Source organism: Parasteatoda tepidariorum, chromosome 7 (genome assembly GCF_982258835.1).
Source record: "Parasteatoda tepidariorum strain Cologne lab strain chromosome 7, Ptep-v5.0, whole genome shotgun sequence".
Classification (NCBI taxonomy): Eukaryota; Metazoa; Arthropoda; class Arachnida; order Araneae; family Theridiidae; genus Parasteatoda; species Parasteatoda tepidariorum.
The window spans coordinates 105,489,387-105,505,516 of record NC_141761.1 but is presented as its reverse complement, the minus strand read 5'-3'; the positions used below and the strand labels follow the sequence as shown (position 1 = coordinate 105,505,516).

The window sequence follows — 16,130 nt, the reverse complement described above, 5'->3', positions numbered from 1 at the left end:
AACAGTTGACATGTTTCAAGCTCTCAAGAGTTGTCGAAAGTAAATATAAAAAAGTTGAAAAATCATAGTGACAGAGAGCGGCAATTCAGAGCAGAATGCATTTCTACGTGCTATGAAGATGTGGCGAGGAATTCATGTCGCTAACAAGGGAATCGGAATTCATATGAATGAAACAAGATTTCAGAGCTTCAATGCCAAGCCTTGAGAATGCCTTATTTTTTGAGTGTTCGAAGCTTTAACTACTTCGACTTTAACCACCAACTTCATATGTTTTTTAAGCAAATGAAGTTTTATACCATCTTTGATTTAGTTTTTTGGAATTATTTATCAGACAGTTGTTCTACATTTGTAGAAATAAGTTGGAAAAAAATGATTTCCTGAAAAACGAAATTGAAGTTTTTAAATTCGCATAAAATGTAAAAATAGAGGCACAAAAAAGTAATCTATGTTACACGGCCAAACTTTTGATTGCTTATAATCTCATAAAAATATAATAGAATCGTAATAAATTATATATTAATTAATTAAATAAGTTTCGAATGAAAAATATTGTGTCCAGGAAATGCGCTTGAAGCTTCTGAATTAGAATGAAATTTAAAAATATAGATTAAAAAAAACCGATTCCTATATTATATTGTAAAGAACATGACTGTTCACAATGTAATAAATAATGCCGAAATGTAAAGTAACTGAAATTTCTAATAAAAAAGAAATCAAACAAGAGAGAAAGCAATAAACGATTTCCTGAAAAACGCGAAATTAGAAAAAATTGTATGAAATTTAAAAGGAGAAACAGTACTTTACATTGTCAGTTGAGAATATGATTATGATCTGATACAAATATAATGAAAATGCTATAAACTGTTTCTGATGCCTCGATTGAATAAAAAAAAATACGGGAAAAATTGATTTCCTTAAAAAGAAAATTGAAGTTTAAAAATGTTCTCCCTATTTATTGACTTTTTATTCTTCCTTTCTGAAAAATAATTTTAATACATTGTTTTACGCACCATAACATGTCGAAGAAATGAAGAAAAAGTTCGATGTATTGTCCTTTTCCACCCATAAAAATGAATAAATAAAAAAAGAAAACGAACAAACAGAAACTGTGTTTCCCGATTGCCCAATTGTATACACAAAAAAAAAAAAAAAAAAATCTGTGAAGCGAGTAAGTACCATTCCGATAATCCTAAAATTTATGAGGATAATTTACATAAAAATTCCATTACAGTCCAAAGAATTGTGCCATAGAGGGGTTAAAACTATGTACTCAACTATTTTGTTTTCTTCTTTATTTTCTGGATTTCCGTTCGTCATTGCGTTTTCAGGATTGATATTTTCTTTTGAGGGGGATGGTGTAATGGAGGAGGCATTCAGGCGTTGCCTTGGTTGAGGCTGCTTCAGAGATGGCGTTACATCTTCACTCATTTGAAATCCCAAGGTACGTGAGAATTGTTCTAAATAAACTCGGTTCGATGTGTCCTCTGATGTGATGTCGCCACTTTCGGTGCTGTGGTCTTCAAACACGAAGTGCGTCCCGTGGTTTTCTAAATTTTCCTGAAAGATGAAATTGTGAAGTGAATTTCAATGTTTAAAATTTGACACTTGGGACTTGACAATTGCATTGAGGAAACTAAATTTATGAAGGAAAAAAGTACATCTGAAACTTTCTTAATCGCATTTTTAATGCATTAAGATCCAAGATTAACAGTGTTAGGCTGTTTTTTCGAAGGCTTCATATTATGAAATAATGAGATTTGGACAATTAATATGATTTTATAACTGTTGTGGGTGTGCAACAGTTATTCATTCCTGTTAAGTTTTACTATCATTAAGCCAACTCCTTCTATTGCTAATTCTGAAAATCACACAAAACGTCCATATGAAGAAAAGCCATAGTTATTTTTTTTTTAAATGACGTTTTTTCGATCTAATTTTTTAATATTTAAAAAATTATTCCAACTTTGCCTTATTTGGGCTCATAAAAATGTGCAAAAATACGATTATATAGATTTCAATAATTTTCATTTCAGTAAAAATTCTCACCAACGTAGGCAATTTTTGAAAACGTTTTAGACTTTTTAAAATATTTAAGTTAATATTTAGTTAACATATATATTAATGAACAACAGAGATAATTTAAATGTTTTATAGTATTTAAAATACCATCATTTGAAGATATTTGTGCGAATGATATATTTAAAAAAACTAGAAACTAAGTTCCTATATTGCTAATTTATCGCAAATCTTTTATTGGCTGTTTTTGCGTTAACTCAAAGCTCTCAAAAAGCATATAGTTTTGTTTCAACCAATAGCTATTTTTACAGCTTCAAATACGGTATCGTTTTTAAAATTGCCAAAGCACGCTCTTTCCTTAAGCACAACACACAATTTTCTAAATTTTCCTGAAAAATGAAGTTAAGAAAAGAAATTTTAAGTGCTAAATCTTGCAACGCACAAGTCCATTGTTTTAATACGTAGGGCACCGACTGCTAATTTACAGGATCATTCAATTATCCGAAAAATCGTTCAATTTTTCCCACCTTTTCTTCTTCTTGAAAAAAGAAAAAAAAAATACAAAAGTGCTCATTAATATCGAAAATGGGTCGAAAAATGGCTTGTTTTGTCTCTCGGCTTTGATCCCGATTGATCCGGATAATCGGCTCAATACTGTATTTGTTTATATTATGTGTACTATCTGGCCATCATGAGATAAGCTCTTAAGGAAAGAACAGTAATGTTGCTTTCAGTTAGGACTGTGGCACATTTCGTGATTACCAGAGAGTAGGCTAAATCATAACTATTGTTTTTGGATTGCTTCCAATGCTTTTCAAATGTCGTAATTGTATTTTTCACTGAATAATATTTTAATTTCTATCAATACTGTAATCCCCCTTAACCTCCTAATGCCACTACTGTGCTTCCCCTCCCCTAAAAATAAGCCAAACAGCCTTCTAAAAGCGTATTATTATCAGTGATTTACATAGCTATTTCTATTAATACACGGACGTCAAATAAATAATTATTATACCTCCCCACAAAGAAAATCCTTATAATGTGTAAATTGTAATTTTCCGTAATAAACATTATTATTCCTAATGTTAGAAATGGGTTAATAAATACTGATCTTGATCATCCCGAAATTTTTCCTAAAGTTATTATTTTTTAATAATTCTTCATTTCATAATTATTTTCAATAATTTTTTATTTCATAATTATTTTTAATAATTTTTCATTTCATAATTAATCATTTTCGTAGTTATTTTTCAGTATATTGTAATTTCTATTAAAACAAGAGGATTGGCGAATAATTATTGCTGTCCCTCTAAAAAAAAACCTTTCTAATATTGTAATAGTATTTTTTAGAGATTGATATTATTATTTCCAGCAACATGCGAGAGTTAATAAATAATCATCGTAACCCCCCCCCCAGAAAAAAACTTGTTTCCAATGACGTAATAGTATTTTACAATTTTATGATTTATTCAATTTACAAGTTAGACTCCTTTATTAAATAATTAATGAAAAAGTATTACTTGATGCTCTCTCGGTGATAAATTCCGCTGACCATCTTACCCCCCACCTCCAGATAAAAAGCTCGTATCCAGTGATGTAATAGTATCTTACAATTTTCTGATTCATTCAGTTTATTAATAAGATTCTTTTATTAAATAATTAATGAAATCAAAAGTATTACTTGATGTTCTGTCGGTGATAAATTCCGTTGCCCATCTTGTTTTTTATCGTCCATTACTTTCCGTAGAAGTACTTTCTTCAAAAGAGGTATTTCTGATGATGAGCCATCGGGCAGTCTGCTGCTTTTCGGACTTAAGGGAGGCTTTTTACTCTCCGCACTATCCTTTTTGGGCGATAACTTCTTAGAGGACCTCGGGGACGTTGCCCCTATTGATAAGGCGGATGTTAAGATAGAAGACAAGGGATTACTCCTTGATTTTGGGGACGTCGGCTGAAAATAAAGATAAAAGATTACCTATTAAGTTTACACATAAAAACGAAGTAAGTTTTGACACGAGTTGGCTGCTTCTGTTTTATTCATGGCTCAGATAATATCCTCCTGCTATAATTGTAGATTGAAACATTATTTACGGGATTCCTTAATTTTAATTTCTTTCTTCGCCGATTTAAAAGTGGTTTATTTGATATGTGCGTTTCGTATTATTATTTGAAAAAAAAAAAGAGATTTTTTTAAACTTTATATTGTAGTGGATTATAACAGTTTCTTTCATGAATTTGTTCGCAACATTTTATATTGAAAAATATAAAAGTTCTTGAGTTGTTCAGAAAATAATTTGTTTTTTCCCCCTCAACATAGAACTCAATTGTATTTTTTCACAGCTAATTTCACATTTAAGTATATTTCCCATTTTGACAGTTAATATAAGAAAGCTTACTTTTTTATTTTATATTATAACTGTCGTTGAACAATCGACCGAATTTTCAGTTTACGACTCCGTACCCTTGTAATTTTGATCACAATGCAGAAGACAAGGGAACTCCTGGATCAAGTACTGGGAGAAATTTGCCTTCGTGAAGGACTTTTTGATGGAACTAACCCACATTTGCTTTACGTGGAGAGAAAAACCACGAAAACCTTACACAATTCTCCTGACGGCAAGAGGACTCTATCCCGTGATCCGTCTACCACTGATGATATTTTTTGAGAGAAGAAGGCTTACTGTAGTTTTTTTTGGTGCCCTTTAAAATTTATTATGAATGTGAAAAGCATTTTTTTTTAAATTTAAGAATGTGAAATTATAGATTTTGATGAATTCAGCGATAAAGAATGCAGCTTATTTTTATTAATATCATTATTAACATTTAAAGAAATATTATTGAGCTTCTATTGATTATTTAACGTTTTTTAACTAAGTTAATATAATTAAAATAAATATAATTTTTAATTTTAAAATAGCGAAAATATATCTGTTTCTAATGGAACTAGTGCAATTAGACAACCATAATATTAAACAGAAACCAATATAATTATTTTTTATTGAATGAACCGATTGTTGTAAGATTAATCGATTCATTTCTAAATTTCATCAATACATTTCTTGAAATTCGCATTCCATGTCCATGCTTTATTAGTTCGAAAGTAGGCTTAAACAGAAAACAACGTTTATCAGCTATAAACATCGTGCTTGTAGCTTTGTCTTTATAGTGTAAATCACGTCAACGTAACGTAAAGATAGCATCTAAAGCAAACGTCAGCATGCGCAGTTGCTCCAATCTTAGGTACGAGAGCGTATGGAAGCTAACTTTAAAGTGCAAAATCTCCCTATTATTTAATCGTTTAGAATGTTTATTTAGATGAAAAATCAAATCAATGTCCTACCTGAATATCTTCCTTTGGAATGTGTAGTTGAGCATTTTTATCAAATCTTCCGAATTTCGGCGAAGGCTGTTTGTTGCCTTTGTCATTTGATTCTTTTTTCTCAAACGGAACTGTTAAGAAATGAAATGGTATTATTTACAGATCAAAAATAATTTCTTCATGCATATGTTACCAGTTATGAGGGAAATATGATTCTGTGTACAATACTGAAAAGCTGCTGGTAATGTAAGAAATAATAAAGCATTTTTCATATTGACTAGTCATTGCATAATTATGCTCAGTGGTCGGAAAAACTACATTATTTTGTAGTTTACTACAACTACAACTACTTTTTTTAAATGTAGTGACTACAAACACAGCTTTTGAATTTAGTGTCTACTTCACTTCTTTAACACTAGGTTTACGGGACGGGTCATTTTGACGCATTTCGAGTTTTGTAAGGAAAATTATAAAACCCATTTGAATTTTTATTTTATCTCTTATAATGACTTTTAACCATTGATCGAAGTAAATATATATTGAAGGCTATTTTTTTCAAAAGCGTTGAAATATTTAAATTCTCTATGTGGTATACCTATCTCTACGGATATGCGTCAATTTGACGCGATCATAATTTAGACTAAATTTTGAGAAAACAAGCAATTATCACATCAATAATAAATAGGAATGTACCGGCAATACTTCGATTCGTTATCCGATATCGTTATCTCAAATAAAACAAGCGATAAACAACTGTTGCCGATAAGCAATAATAGAAGGAAGAAACGCAGAATGTCAATTTATGTCAGAGTTTGAAGGTTTCAGTTGCTTAGTTCGATATTGAAACGTAAAATACCAGAATATTTCATAAATATATATCTCATATCTTCTTTTTCTTCTTGTAGTATACAATTATATTGGTTAAGTGCAGAGATACCAACTGCTCCTGACATTCCAAAATTATTATAAAAATGGTAAATAACAACTAAGTAAATTTTGAAAATATAAAGTGGTTAATTATATAAGCCTATGAAATATTTAGAAATATGTCCACTATTTCTAAAAATAAAAATCTACTAAATTGAAGGATAAGGAAGGAAGGAAGGATTGTAGGATAAAAATCTACTAAATTGAATTTATTAAATTAAGAATCACAATTATATGTATTCTTTCATACGTCAAATTGACGCGTGTTCGTAGAGATAGGTATATAAGAAACGTCCGTAAACCTAGTGTTAAGGAGACGAACTTTGCTGGCGAACTTAATTTACGTCTGCGTTCAAAATGGTTTTGAATAAGAAATTGGCTTACACTAAATATAAGGGAATAATTAGGAATTATTCGTAATGGTTAGTCTATGTATTAGTTATACTTGATTTTAAATACGTAATTTCTATTAACGCTCAGCTGCAGTTATAGGGCCATTTTCCATTAACGGACCCTCGAAGATACATCAAATTTGAAAAATTAGTTGCCTTAGAGCCGCGTTACAATTCTAAACTAATTTAAAGAAGTAGTAGCTAGAAAAATCGCAGCAAATTACTGTTTTTTTGTATCACACTATCTTACTTTTTTTTAAAAAAAAGTAGCGCACTGCACTACAAACTGCGAAATAAGTAGCGCCTACAATGGTTTCACTACTTGTAGTGCGCTACTTCCGACCATTGATTATGCTACCACTAAAGTTAAAAAACGGTTAATATGCACTTTACCAGGCTAATCTGCAGACTACGTAAAGTAATCCATTAAAGTGTGTTATCAAGTGCTTTCAGCAATTGACCAAGATAAAGTGCATTAACGGTTTCCATATCGTTAAAGTTTGTTATTCTCACCTTATCAATTAATTTGCATATTGTTGACTTGTATTTATTGCCTCGATTCTTTAGATATTGAAAAAATTTATGAATAACATTATCTAAAGTGAAAAACAACGCGAATAAAGCACAAATCAAGTTCTGAAATAGACATATAGTTTCGATTCTCTGGACAGGAAAATTCCTCAGTTTAAACTCCAAGTTTGTTATTCTCACCTTATCAATTTATTTGCATATTGTTGGCTTGTATTTATTGATTCGATTCTTTAGATATTGAAAAAATGGATGAATAACATTATCTAAAGTGAAAAACAGCGCGAATAAAGCACAAATCAAGTTCTGAAATAGACATATAGTTTCGATTCTCTGGACAGGAAAATTCCTCAGTTTAAACTCCAAGTTTGTTATTCTCACCTTATCAATTTATTTGCATATTGTTGGCTTGTATTTATTGATTCGATTCTTTAGATATTGAAAAAATGGATGAATAACATTATCTAAAGTGAAAAACAGCGCGAATAAAGCACAAATCAAGTTCTGAAATAGACATATAGTTTCGATTCTCTGGACAGGAAAATTCCTCAGTTTAAACTCCAAGTTTGTTATTCTCACCTTATCAATTTATTTGCATATTGTTGGCTTGTATTTATTGATTCGATTCTTTAGATATTGAAAAAATGGATGAATAACATTATCTAAAGTGAAAAACAGCGCGAATAAAGCACAAATCAAGTTCTGAAATAGACATATAGTTTCGATTCTCTGGACAGGAAAATTCCTCTGTTTAAACTCCAAGTTTGTTATTTTCACCTTATCAATTTATTTGCATATTGTTGGCTTGTATTTATTGATTCGATTCTTTAGATATTGAAAAAATGGATGAATAACATTATCTAAAGTGAAAAACAGCGCGAATAAAGCACAAATCAAGTTCTGAAATAGACATATAGTTTCGATTCTCTGGACAGGAAAATTCCTCAGTTTAAACTCCAAGTTTGTTATTCTCACCTTATCAATTTATTTGCATATTGTTGGCTTGTATTTATTGATTCGATTCTTTAGATATTGAAAAAATGGATGAATAACATTATCTAAAGTGAAAAACAGCGCGAATAAAGCACAAATCAAGTTCTGAAATAGACATATAGTTTCGATTCTCTGGACAGGAAAATTCCTCAGTTTAAACTCCAAGTTTGTTATTCTCACCTTATCAATTTATTTGCATATTGTTGGCTTGTATTTATTGATTCGATTCTTTAGATATTGAAAAAATGGATGAATAACATTATCTAAAGTGAAAAACAGCGCGAATAAAGCACAAATCAAGTTCTGAAATAGACATTTAGTTTCGATTCTCTGGACAGGAAAATTCCTCAGTTTAAACACCAATTTAGTTATGGACATACTAATGTTTAAGTTCTCTAGTTGGAAGTATTTGGTGTCCCAGGTTTTAGTGTTTAGACGCCGAGGAAGGTTTTCTTGTCCTATTTATACTATAGTAACTAAACAATATATCCATTTCTGAATTTTATTTGTGCTTTATTCACGTTGTTAGTCACTCAAGTCTACGTTGCATAAAGTCATTATGTGGATTTTCTTCATTGCGATAATATCTTAAGTTGTTTGATTTTTGTTTTTAAAGTGATTTATGATTTATTCTATCTTATAATGTGTTGGTTGTTGAACTATAGTAACTTGAATTTTTAGATGGATAATAAATAAATGATAAATGATATGTTAATTTCATTAATAATTAACATATCATTCATTCTTAAATAAATAAATGATATGTTAATTTCAACTTAAGCGCACATAACATTATGTTAATTAAAGTTTGCAAAATAGTTGCTATTGCTCCAGCAAAGATCTTATTTTCACGTTAACATAAGCCTAAGTAGATAACGTGCAGAATATCTAGGTGATTTTCAAAACACCTTAGTCAATTTCCAGTACTTTAACGGGTCATCCGACTTAATTTGCACATTAACCATGTAATCTGTAGAATAACTGATTTCTGCACTTTAGCAGTATTATGCACCAATGCCTAGATAAATTAAATAATATTTATCGTATGACTTATATTTTATATGTTCCCTAAAAACGTCAGGCATTGTATACAAAAGTAATTTTAGTATACATGGTATACATAAACTGATAATAGAACAAGTGTCACGCTTTTTTCAGTTCTATCTAATTCACATAAATAAATATAATATTGTATGAAAGTAAATTAAAATACATTCTTTCTACTGAGCTTACATTCTGATAACTTAGATGTGGTGTAAGGTGGACTTTTGCTTGTTACGTTTAAAGAGCCCAACAATTCTGATTTCTTTTCTTGTGCACCCAGAAGACGGACTCTTTGAAGGAGTGGTAAACTTTTATTTAATGGAGTCGAGGAATCACCACTATCTTCTGTTGAAGCAGAGGATGTTTCAACAACACTCTTTTCAGGTTTGGATCGAAATGCTGACAATTTATCTGCAAGACCTTAAAAAAATGAAAACATTTCTCAATGCTTATTGATTGGAATATATGCAGAGATAAAATGAAAAGAAAATTTCTGCGAGCAAAAAATCTCAATTAAAATTTTTTATGCACGCATTGATTAATTCCTGTAAGTACTAACTTTAATCTTTCAGCCACCACCTCAATTTGGCAAAATTTACTGATTCACTGAGTTTCACTGATTTTTTTCACTGTCATTGATTCATACCACAGAGTCACTGATTTTTAAAAAAATGTTTATACTTTAACAGAACTCTATATTGATTCATACCACAGGGATGAATTGGGTTTAAAAAATAAAAAAAACTGAAATCCAAAAATACTAAGTGCAAAAACACTTTTAAATTAATTGAAAAAATACTTGAAATACCTTAAGCAAGTAAAAAGTGCATGTGTGGGGAGTACTGTGTTGAAGACTCACTACAGTACTCCCCCTCCAGAATAATATCAGTGATAGAATTCTATGAATGGATACTACCAGTTGATTCATTGCTGTTTTGTGAGAACTGTATTAAGATCCCCATACTTTAGAACTCTGATCGTTGGAGATGTATTAAGTTCACGGTCACTCCTGTTTTGCCATTAGCACTCGAGTGTATACGTTGTGTGTGACTGTGACTGAGTAGCAACAGTGCCAGGAAGTAGCAAGTCAACTGTTCAATGGGTACCATCCATCGAAGTGGGAGTTTCTGTCAAGGTAGGCGTGATCACATCTCGCCCAAAGGTTACCAATGTGGGAGGAGGTACTGTTGGTGTGGGATGAAAAGGTACTCCATAGAATTGAGTAAACATGTCTTATAAATTAGTGAATTAGTATTGTATTTTTGTAGTGGTAGACATACTACAATATGCAAGAAAAATTTATCCACAAAAAGTTATCAACGTTTTCATAAAAAAATTGATGCGAGGTTTTATTTATTTAAATTGTGTGGATACAAATCTCGATATTTGATTTTAAAATCATGTGAATACGAAATTATGTTTGATTTTAAAATCGAGTCAAATTTCGATTTTTGATATTGAAATCGCGTGTATACGAATCTAAATGTTTCATTTCAAAATAGCGTGAGTACGAATTTCGATGTATAATTTTTAAGTCACTTGAATAAGAATTATAATAGTGGTTTTAAATCACGCAAATGCGAAACGTGATATTTGATATAAAATCGTAAAAACACAAAACACGATGCGCGATCTTAAATCGCGTATATAGGAATCGCGATGTGTGATTTTAAATCATGTGGATGTAATTTTATATCACGTTTGAAATGGTAGGAGAAAGCATAAAAACGAATCTTTTTGCTCTCAATAATTCGAAAACTACAAATATTTTCAGAAGAGGCGAAATTATTTTCTTTTTTAATAATAGTAAAAAATTTTCCGAAATGGTGACAAAGTGTAATGAAAATTACACACTTTCACATTACACGCAAATTACACACTTTTACTACACACTTTCACATTTTATTACAAAATTACACACTTTCACACTTTAATACACACTTTCACATTACACAAATTGACAAATTTTCATTACAGTTATTCATTACACTTTTATGGTTTTTTTTCATTTAGATGGATGTTGCAAAATACAATGAATTATTTAAATTACTCTTTCATTAATTTAAATTCTTAAACACTTACTTTTAACACTTGATGTTGAGTCCTCTCTTTTAAATTGAATCTTTCTACAAGAAAAATAAATATCAAGCATTAAAAAATAGATTTTTAATGTTGATTGCTCATTGATAAATGAAGTAAATCAGAAATAACATACTCAGTTCAACTTAATGTTTCGGTAAACATGTTTTATTAAAACAGTCTAAGAAAGTTTTGTTGATTAAAAGATTGCGTCTTTGAGTCGTCTAAGAATAAATAATAACATTGAGTTACATCAAAGTTTTTATTTCTTTACGAATAATACCTAAATATTTTTTTATAGGTCATAGAATAACATTGAGTTATATCAAAGTTTTATTTTTTTATAATTAATACCAAAACATTTTTTATAGATTAAAATAAAATACAATTAAATTATTTGCTTCTTGAAATATCAAACGTTAAATTAATACTACTTAACACTAGATTGCCCAAGGAAGTCATTTTGACTGCTTTTTCATTTACAAAAAATGTACAAATAATAATGCATAAATTATTTTTTTCCAAGCGAAGTAAATTTTTTTTGTTAATATTTACTGATAACTTGTTATATAATTGTAAATAATATAAAAAATATTAAAAACTAATTAAAAAAATTTCTTCACACATTAGTTATTCTTTCACAATGTTTCATTTTGACGGCTTTTGGGCAATATAGGTATATACTAAGTTTCAGTCTTTATAGTGTTAAATGAAAATTATAGCAAGTACCGGAAAGAATTTTTAGACTGTTGTTTAACGTAAGAAAAATGATATACTAGACGAAGAACAGATATGAAAACAATAAAATTCTGCAAAAAAATTAAAAAAAATTACTGTTCTCACATTGAATCTTTTCCAAATAATTTTGTTGTTTTTGAATGATTTTCCCTTTAAAAAGTAAGACATAATCTTATGAATCTAATTAAACCATATTTTGGGAGTCCCAACAAATCAATATATCAGTGAATCAATGCATTTATAAATGAGCAAGTCAAAGAATCAATAAAACAGCGAATTAATGTAAGAGCGGGTCAGTAGGTCGAAAAATCACTGATTCTTTTGATTATTTGCTTTATTTATTAACTCACATTGCTGACTCGATTAACTCTAAACAACAATAATTAATTCATTTGCTGATTCTGCCATTCTTACGTGCAATGATTCACATATTCGTTGATAAGATAATTCATTGATTTATTCATTCTTTTATTTTCATTTATTTCCGTCACTAATTTTGTGAAAACATTTCATTATGGTGTTCAGCTATTTACTTAAAAAATAGTACATAATAGATAAATATTTTTTATAAACTACTTTTGTCTAAAGATCCTTTTTTTTTCAAGATACCCTTGGTTGGTAAAATTTGTGGTTATGTAATGATGTATGAAAAACAATAAAGTGTAAAAATGAAGTTTATGAAAAAAATAGTGATTTCTTTTTTTGTCAGAACTGATTGATGTGTCATGATAAGGTGACCGCACAATACAGCACGATTTGACCACTCCTGATTTATATTATAAGAAAAAAAAAATCAAATGTAAATTTACAGGCGTTATGAAATCCTTGTAAAATAAGAGCACATAATACATACCCAACCATGGTCAAGCACCTACCCCTCTTGCCAGTTAAGAAAAAACAATTATTCCTATGGAGAGAGCCTGTTAGCATCAAAGTATACGCCAAATGGATGCCAAGCTTCCAGCGCGAACGTATTTTAACATCGCCGACTCTTGAAGCAATGTTTTACAGTCTTCTTTTTGCTTGTTTCTTACATTGTGTAAAATGAGGGAAATAAAACTTATTGAATAATCAAATAAAAAGTAATAAGAGTTAATAAAAATTATATCTAAAAATCGTAACGACCTTCTATTCGCATTTAAAGAGACTGATGAAAGAATAAAATGAAATAAAAGTGAAAATTTCTTATTTCACATTCGATTTGATAAGAGCGTGTCAGCATAGGAGGCGTCATTTTAGGCAGTCCAATTAAATCCAAATGCTCTTGCAACGTCATATAGTTTTTTTTCTTTCAAGAAAGAATTCTCTCCTTATTTATCGAAATAAGTAGGCAAATCTAGGATTCCAGTAAGACCTCGAAACCTTAACCTTTTTAATATGTCTGTGATATTTATCGTAAGAGATAGCTCGAATTAATTGCTGTCTGACATATGTTTAACTTTTAAAAGTTTTAAATTTTTTTAAAAGCATATTTGTGTAATTTGGAAACTAAATAAAACAGAACTGTAGATTGTTAATTAATGATTAGTTAAACCTTATACCTCAATGGTCTCTTCTTAACTTACAACGGAGTACAGCCCATTTTTTTTTTAACAGTCATGACAGGAATGGCACGTAATTTTGACCCTGGTCAGAGCATGTAGTTGGTAAACTTCTATCCAAACCGCAACCAACCAAAGGACTTATAGCTCCGACAACTAAAGGACTTAAGGCTAGGACAACCAAAGGACTTATAACTACCTTATTGAGATTCACAAGCATTTTGAGTTTTTATTGATTGACATACTTGATTAACATACTTGACTTAATTGATTGACATATTTGATTAACATACTTGACTTAATTGATTGACATACTTGATTAACATACTTGACTTAATTGATTGACATACTTGATTAAATTGATTGACATACTTGATTAGTTTTTGGAAAGAAACGTTTCTTCTTTTGTTAGGAGATCCGTCATCATCGCATGACTGCATTTGCTTCATCTCAATTGTATCAGCTTCTGTTGTTGTTCCCCTGTACAAAATTTTATAGAGAGTTTTTATTCGATATCAGTTTAACTATGCTTTCATAATAAAAATAATAAAAAATACCCTTCTAATTTGAAACAAGTGCATAGAATCTTATGAACTTAAACATGAAAAGTATTTTCAGTTACGAACGTTAGATTACGAAAGTATTACGTTTTTTTTTTTTTTTTTTTTTTTTTTTTTTTTTTTTTTTTTTTGAGTAATGAAGATAAGAAATTCTCAATGTGATCACAGATTTACGAAAATGTTAGCTAGTATTTTAGGTTTAACTTTCAAATCTCCAAATATGGGCTTAAATTGCAATTTCTCTTGTGTAAAAACAGAAAACTGAAAATCTTTTGAAATGCATACTACACATGCATTTAACTTCCTTAATAATAAAATGAAAAGTTCATCTCTCCGTCTTTGTTCATCGTCTTGAAATTTGGCCCCCTATCTTTCAAAAGTTTCGATGAGATCTTTCGGTAACAAAGTTCGAAAAATTGAAAAAGTTGTTTGAAAAAGTGGAATTTCCTCATTGCTTTAACCCCTTCCTTCTCGCTCCCGTGAAAATGACGGGGTGAGATTTCGACCGCTATTTCTCACTCCCGTGATATTGACGGACTGGAGTGTTCAGTAGTAACGCGTCAATAAGAATAAAACTAATTCATTTCTTTTGCCCGGAAAACATTTTATTGCTCATTTTACACATCTGATGTCAGTACCAGGATATTTTTAAGGTAATTGTAGATAGTTAGTTTATTTTAAACTAGTTGCAGCACTAATCAAATACGTAATACAAATGCAAAAGCCAAAAAAAAAATAGGTACTTTTGTGACCGTTTTCTTGAAAACTAACCGATTGTTAAGGGGTTAACATTAGCGATTGTTATAAATTTGGACGAATCTGTTTTTTCTCCTTCAAATTTTAAAAAGATAGCTTTGTATTTTATTACTTAAAACTCCATTTAATAGAAACAGGAGTTTAATGCATGTTCTTCAGCGTTTAATTATTTTTTATATTATTTCAGGAAACATCATTGATGGCAGGCGATAAGTATTTTTTAAAGTTATTTGAAACCACGCGTTTATTTTGTTAACAGTTAATCAATAAGTATTTCTGAAAAAATAAATAATTCTGTAAAACTAAAAACATGTTATCACTGTAAATATTTAATATATTTACAGTGATAACATATTTTATGACCCCCGAATGGGATAACACTAAAGGGAAAAATTACGTGGTAAATTTTGGCTATGAGTTGGCTGCAGCCAATAGCATCATCCCAAATGATATTGAATATAGTTATTTTCTTATTTTGAAGGAATGGGCTACTAAATACGTGTTTTAATTCATTTAATATATCGTTAAGCCACAGGGAAATACAACAAATAGCAAATAGATGGGAAAAAAATGGAATTATTTAAATTTTTTTCTAAATGCGTCGATATATGCCTTCCAATTTTGTGCATGTTGTTGGTTAATACTGCTACTAGAGTTGATTAATACCAATTTATTGATTATTTAATTTATCCCCCCGAAAATTTTAGTTTCATTAACAAATGTAAAAATTTTCACATCAATATTTTTATTGTTACTTTGCATTCTGCGCTTTACATCCTTGAACTTATTGTTATACTTTAAAAAAAATTTGGTTTAGAAAAAAAGTAAATTTTTGCCTACTTTAAAAGATTTAAATCTTTTTTAATTCGGAAATTTCTTTTATAGTAAATATGTGACCACAGTGATTAAATTTTCTCAACTTGGAAGTTTTAAATTTACGAAAACGAAATTTTTCGTTATATCTAGATAATACATAACTTACGTGACGTTTGGTATTTAATTTCATACTTTGCCTACTTGAGTAGTATTGAATGTTCAATTGTAATTACTCTATGGATTACTTTAGGTCAGGACATGAAATGTCATTCAGAACTTTACATTTTTGTATTTATTTTTATATATTTTTATATTACTTATAAATTTTTGCCCACTTTAGGAGACTCAAATGTTTCTTATTTCGGAATAATTTTTTTTTAATAGTTAAACTTCGTTTTTAAGAGACTCTGGCTGGTCCTAA

At 29.6% G+C, this 16,130-nt stretch overlaps 1 protein-coding gene across 1 annotated transcript in view; it reads right to left on the bottom strand.

Moving 5' to 3' along the window:
* The window catches only part of LOC107437766 (uncharacterized), a 390,895-nt gene that overhangs the window by 18,767 nt on the left and 355,998 nt on the right, over positions 1-16,130 (bottom strand). The window contains exons 15-20 of the mRNA XM_016049867.4: positions 13,950-14,057; positions 11,302-11,345; positions 9,409-9,639; positions 5,357-5,466; positions 3,698-3,967; positions 1,276-1,557 (exon numbers count right to left, since the gene is read on the bottom strand). Of these exons, the coding sequence (XP_015905353.3) occupies positions 1,276-1,557; positions 3,698-3,967; positions 5,357-5,466; positions 9,409-9,639; positions 11,302-11,345; positions 13,950-14,057 (1,045 nt within the window). The remainder of the gene's footprint in view (positions 1-1,275; positions 1,558-3,697; positions 3,968-5,356; positions 5,467-9,408; positions 9,640-11,301; positions 11,346-13,949; positions 14,058-16,130) is intronic.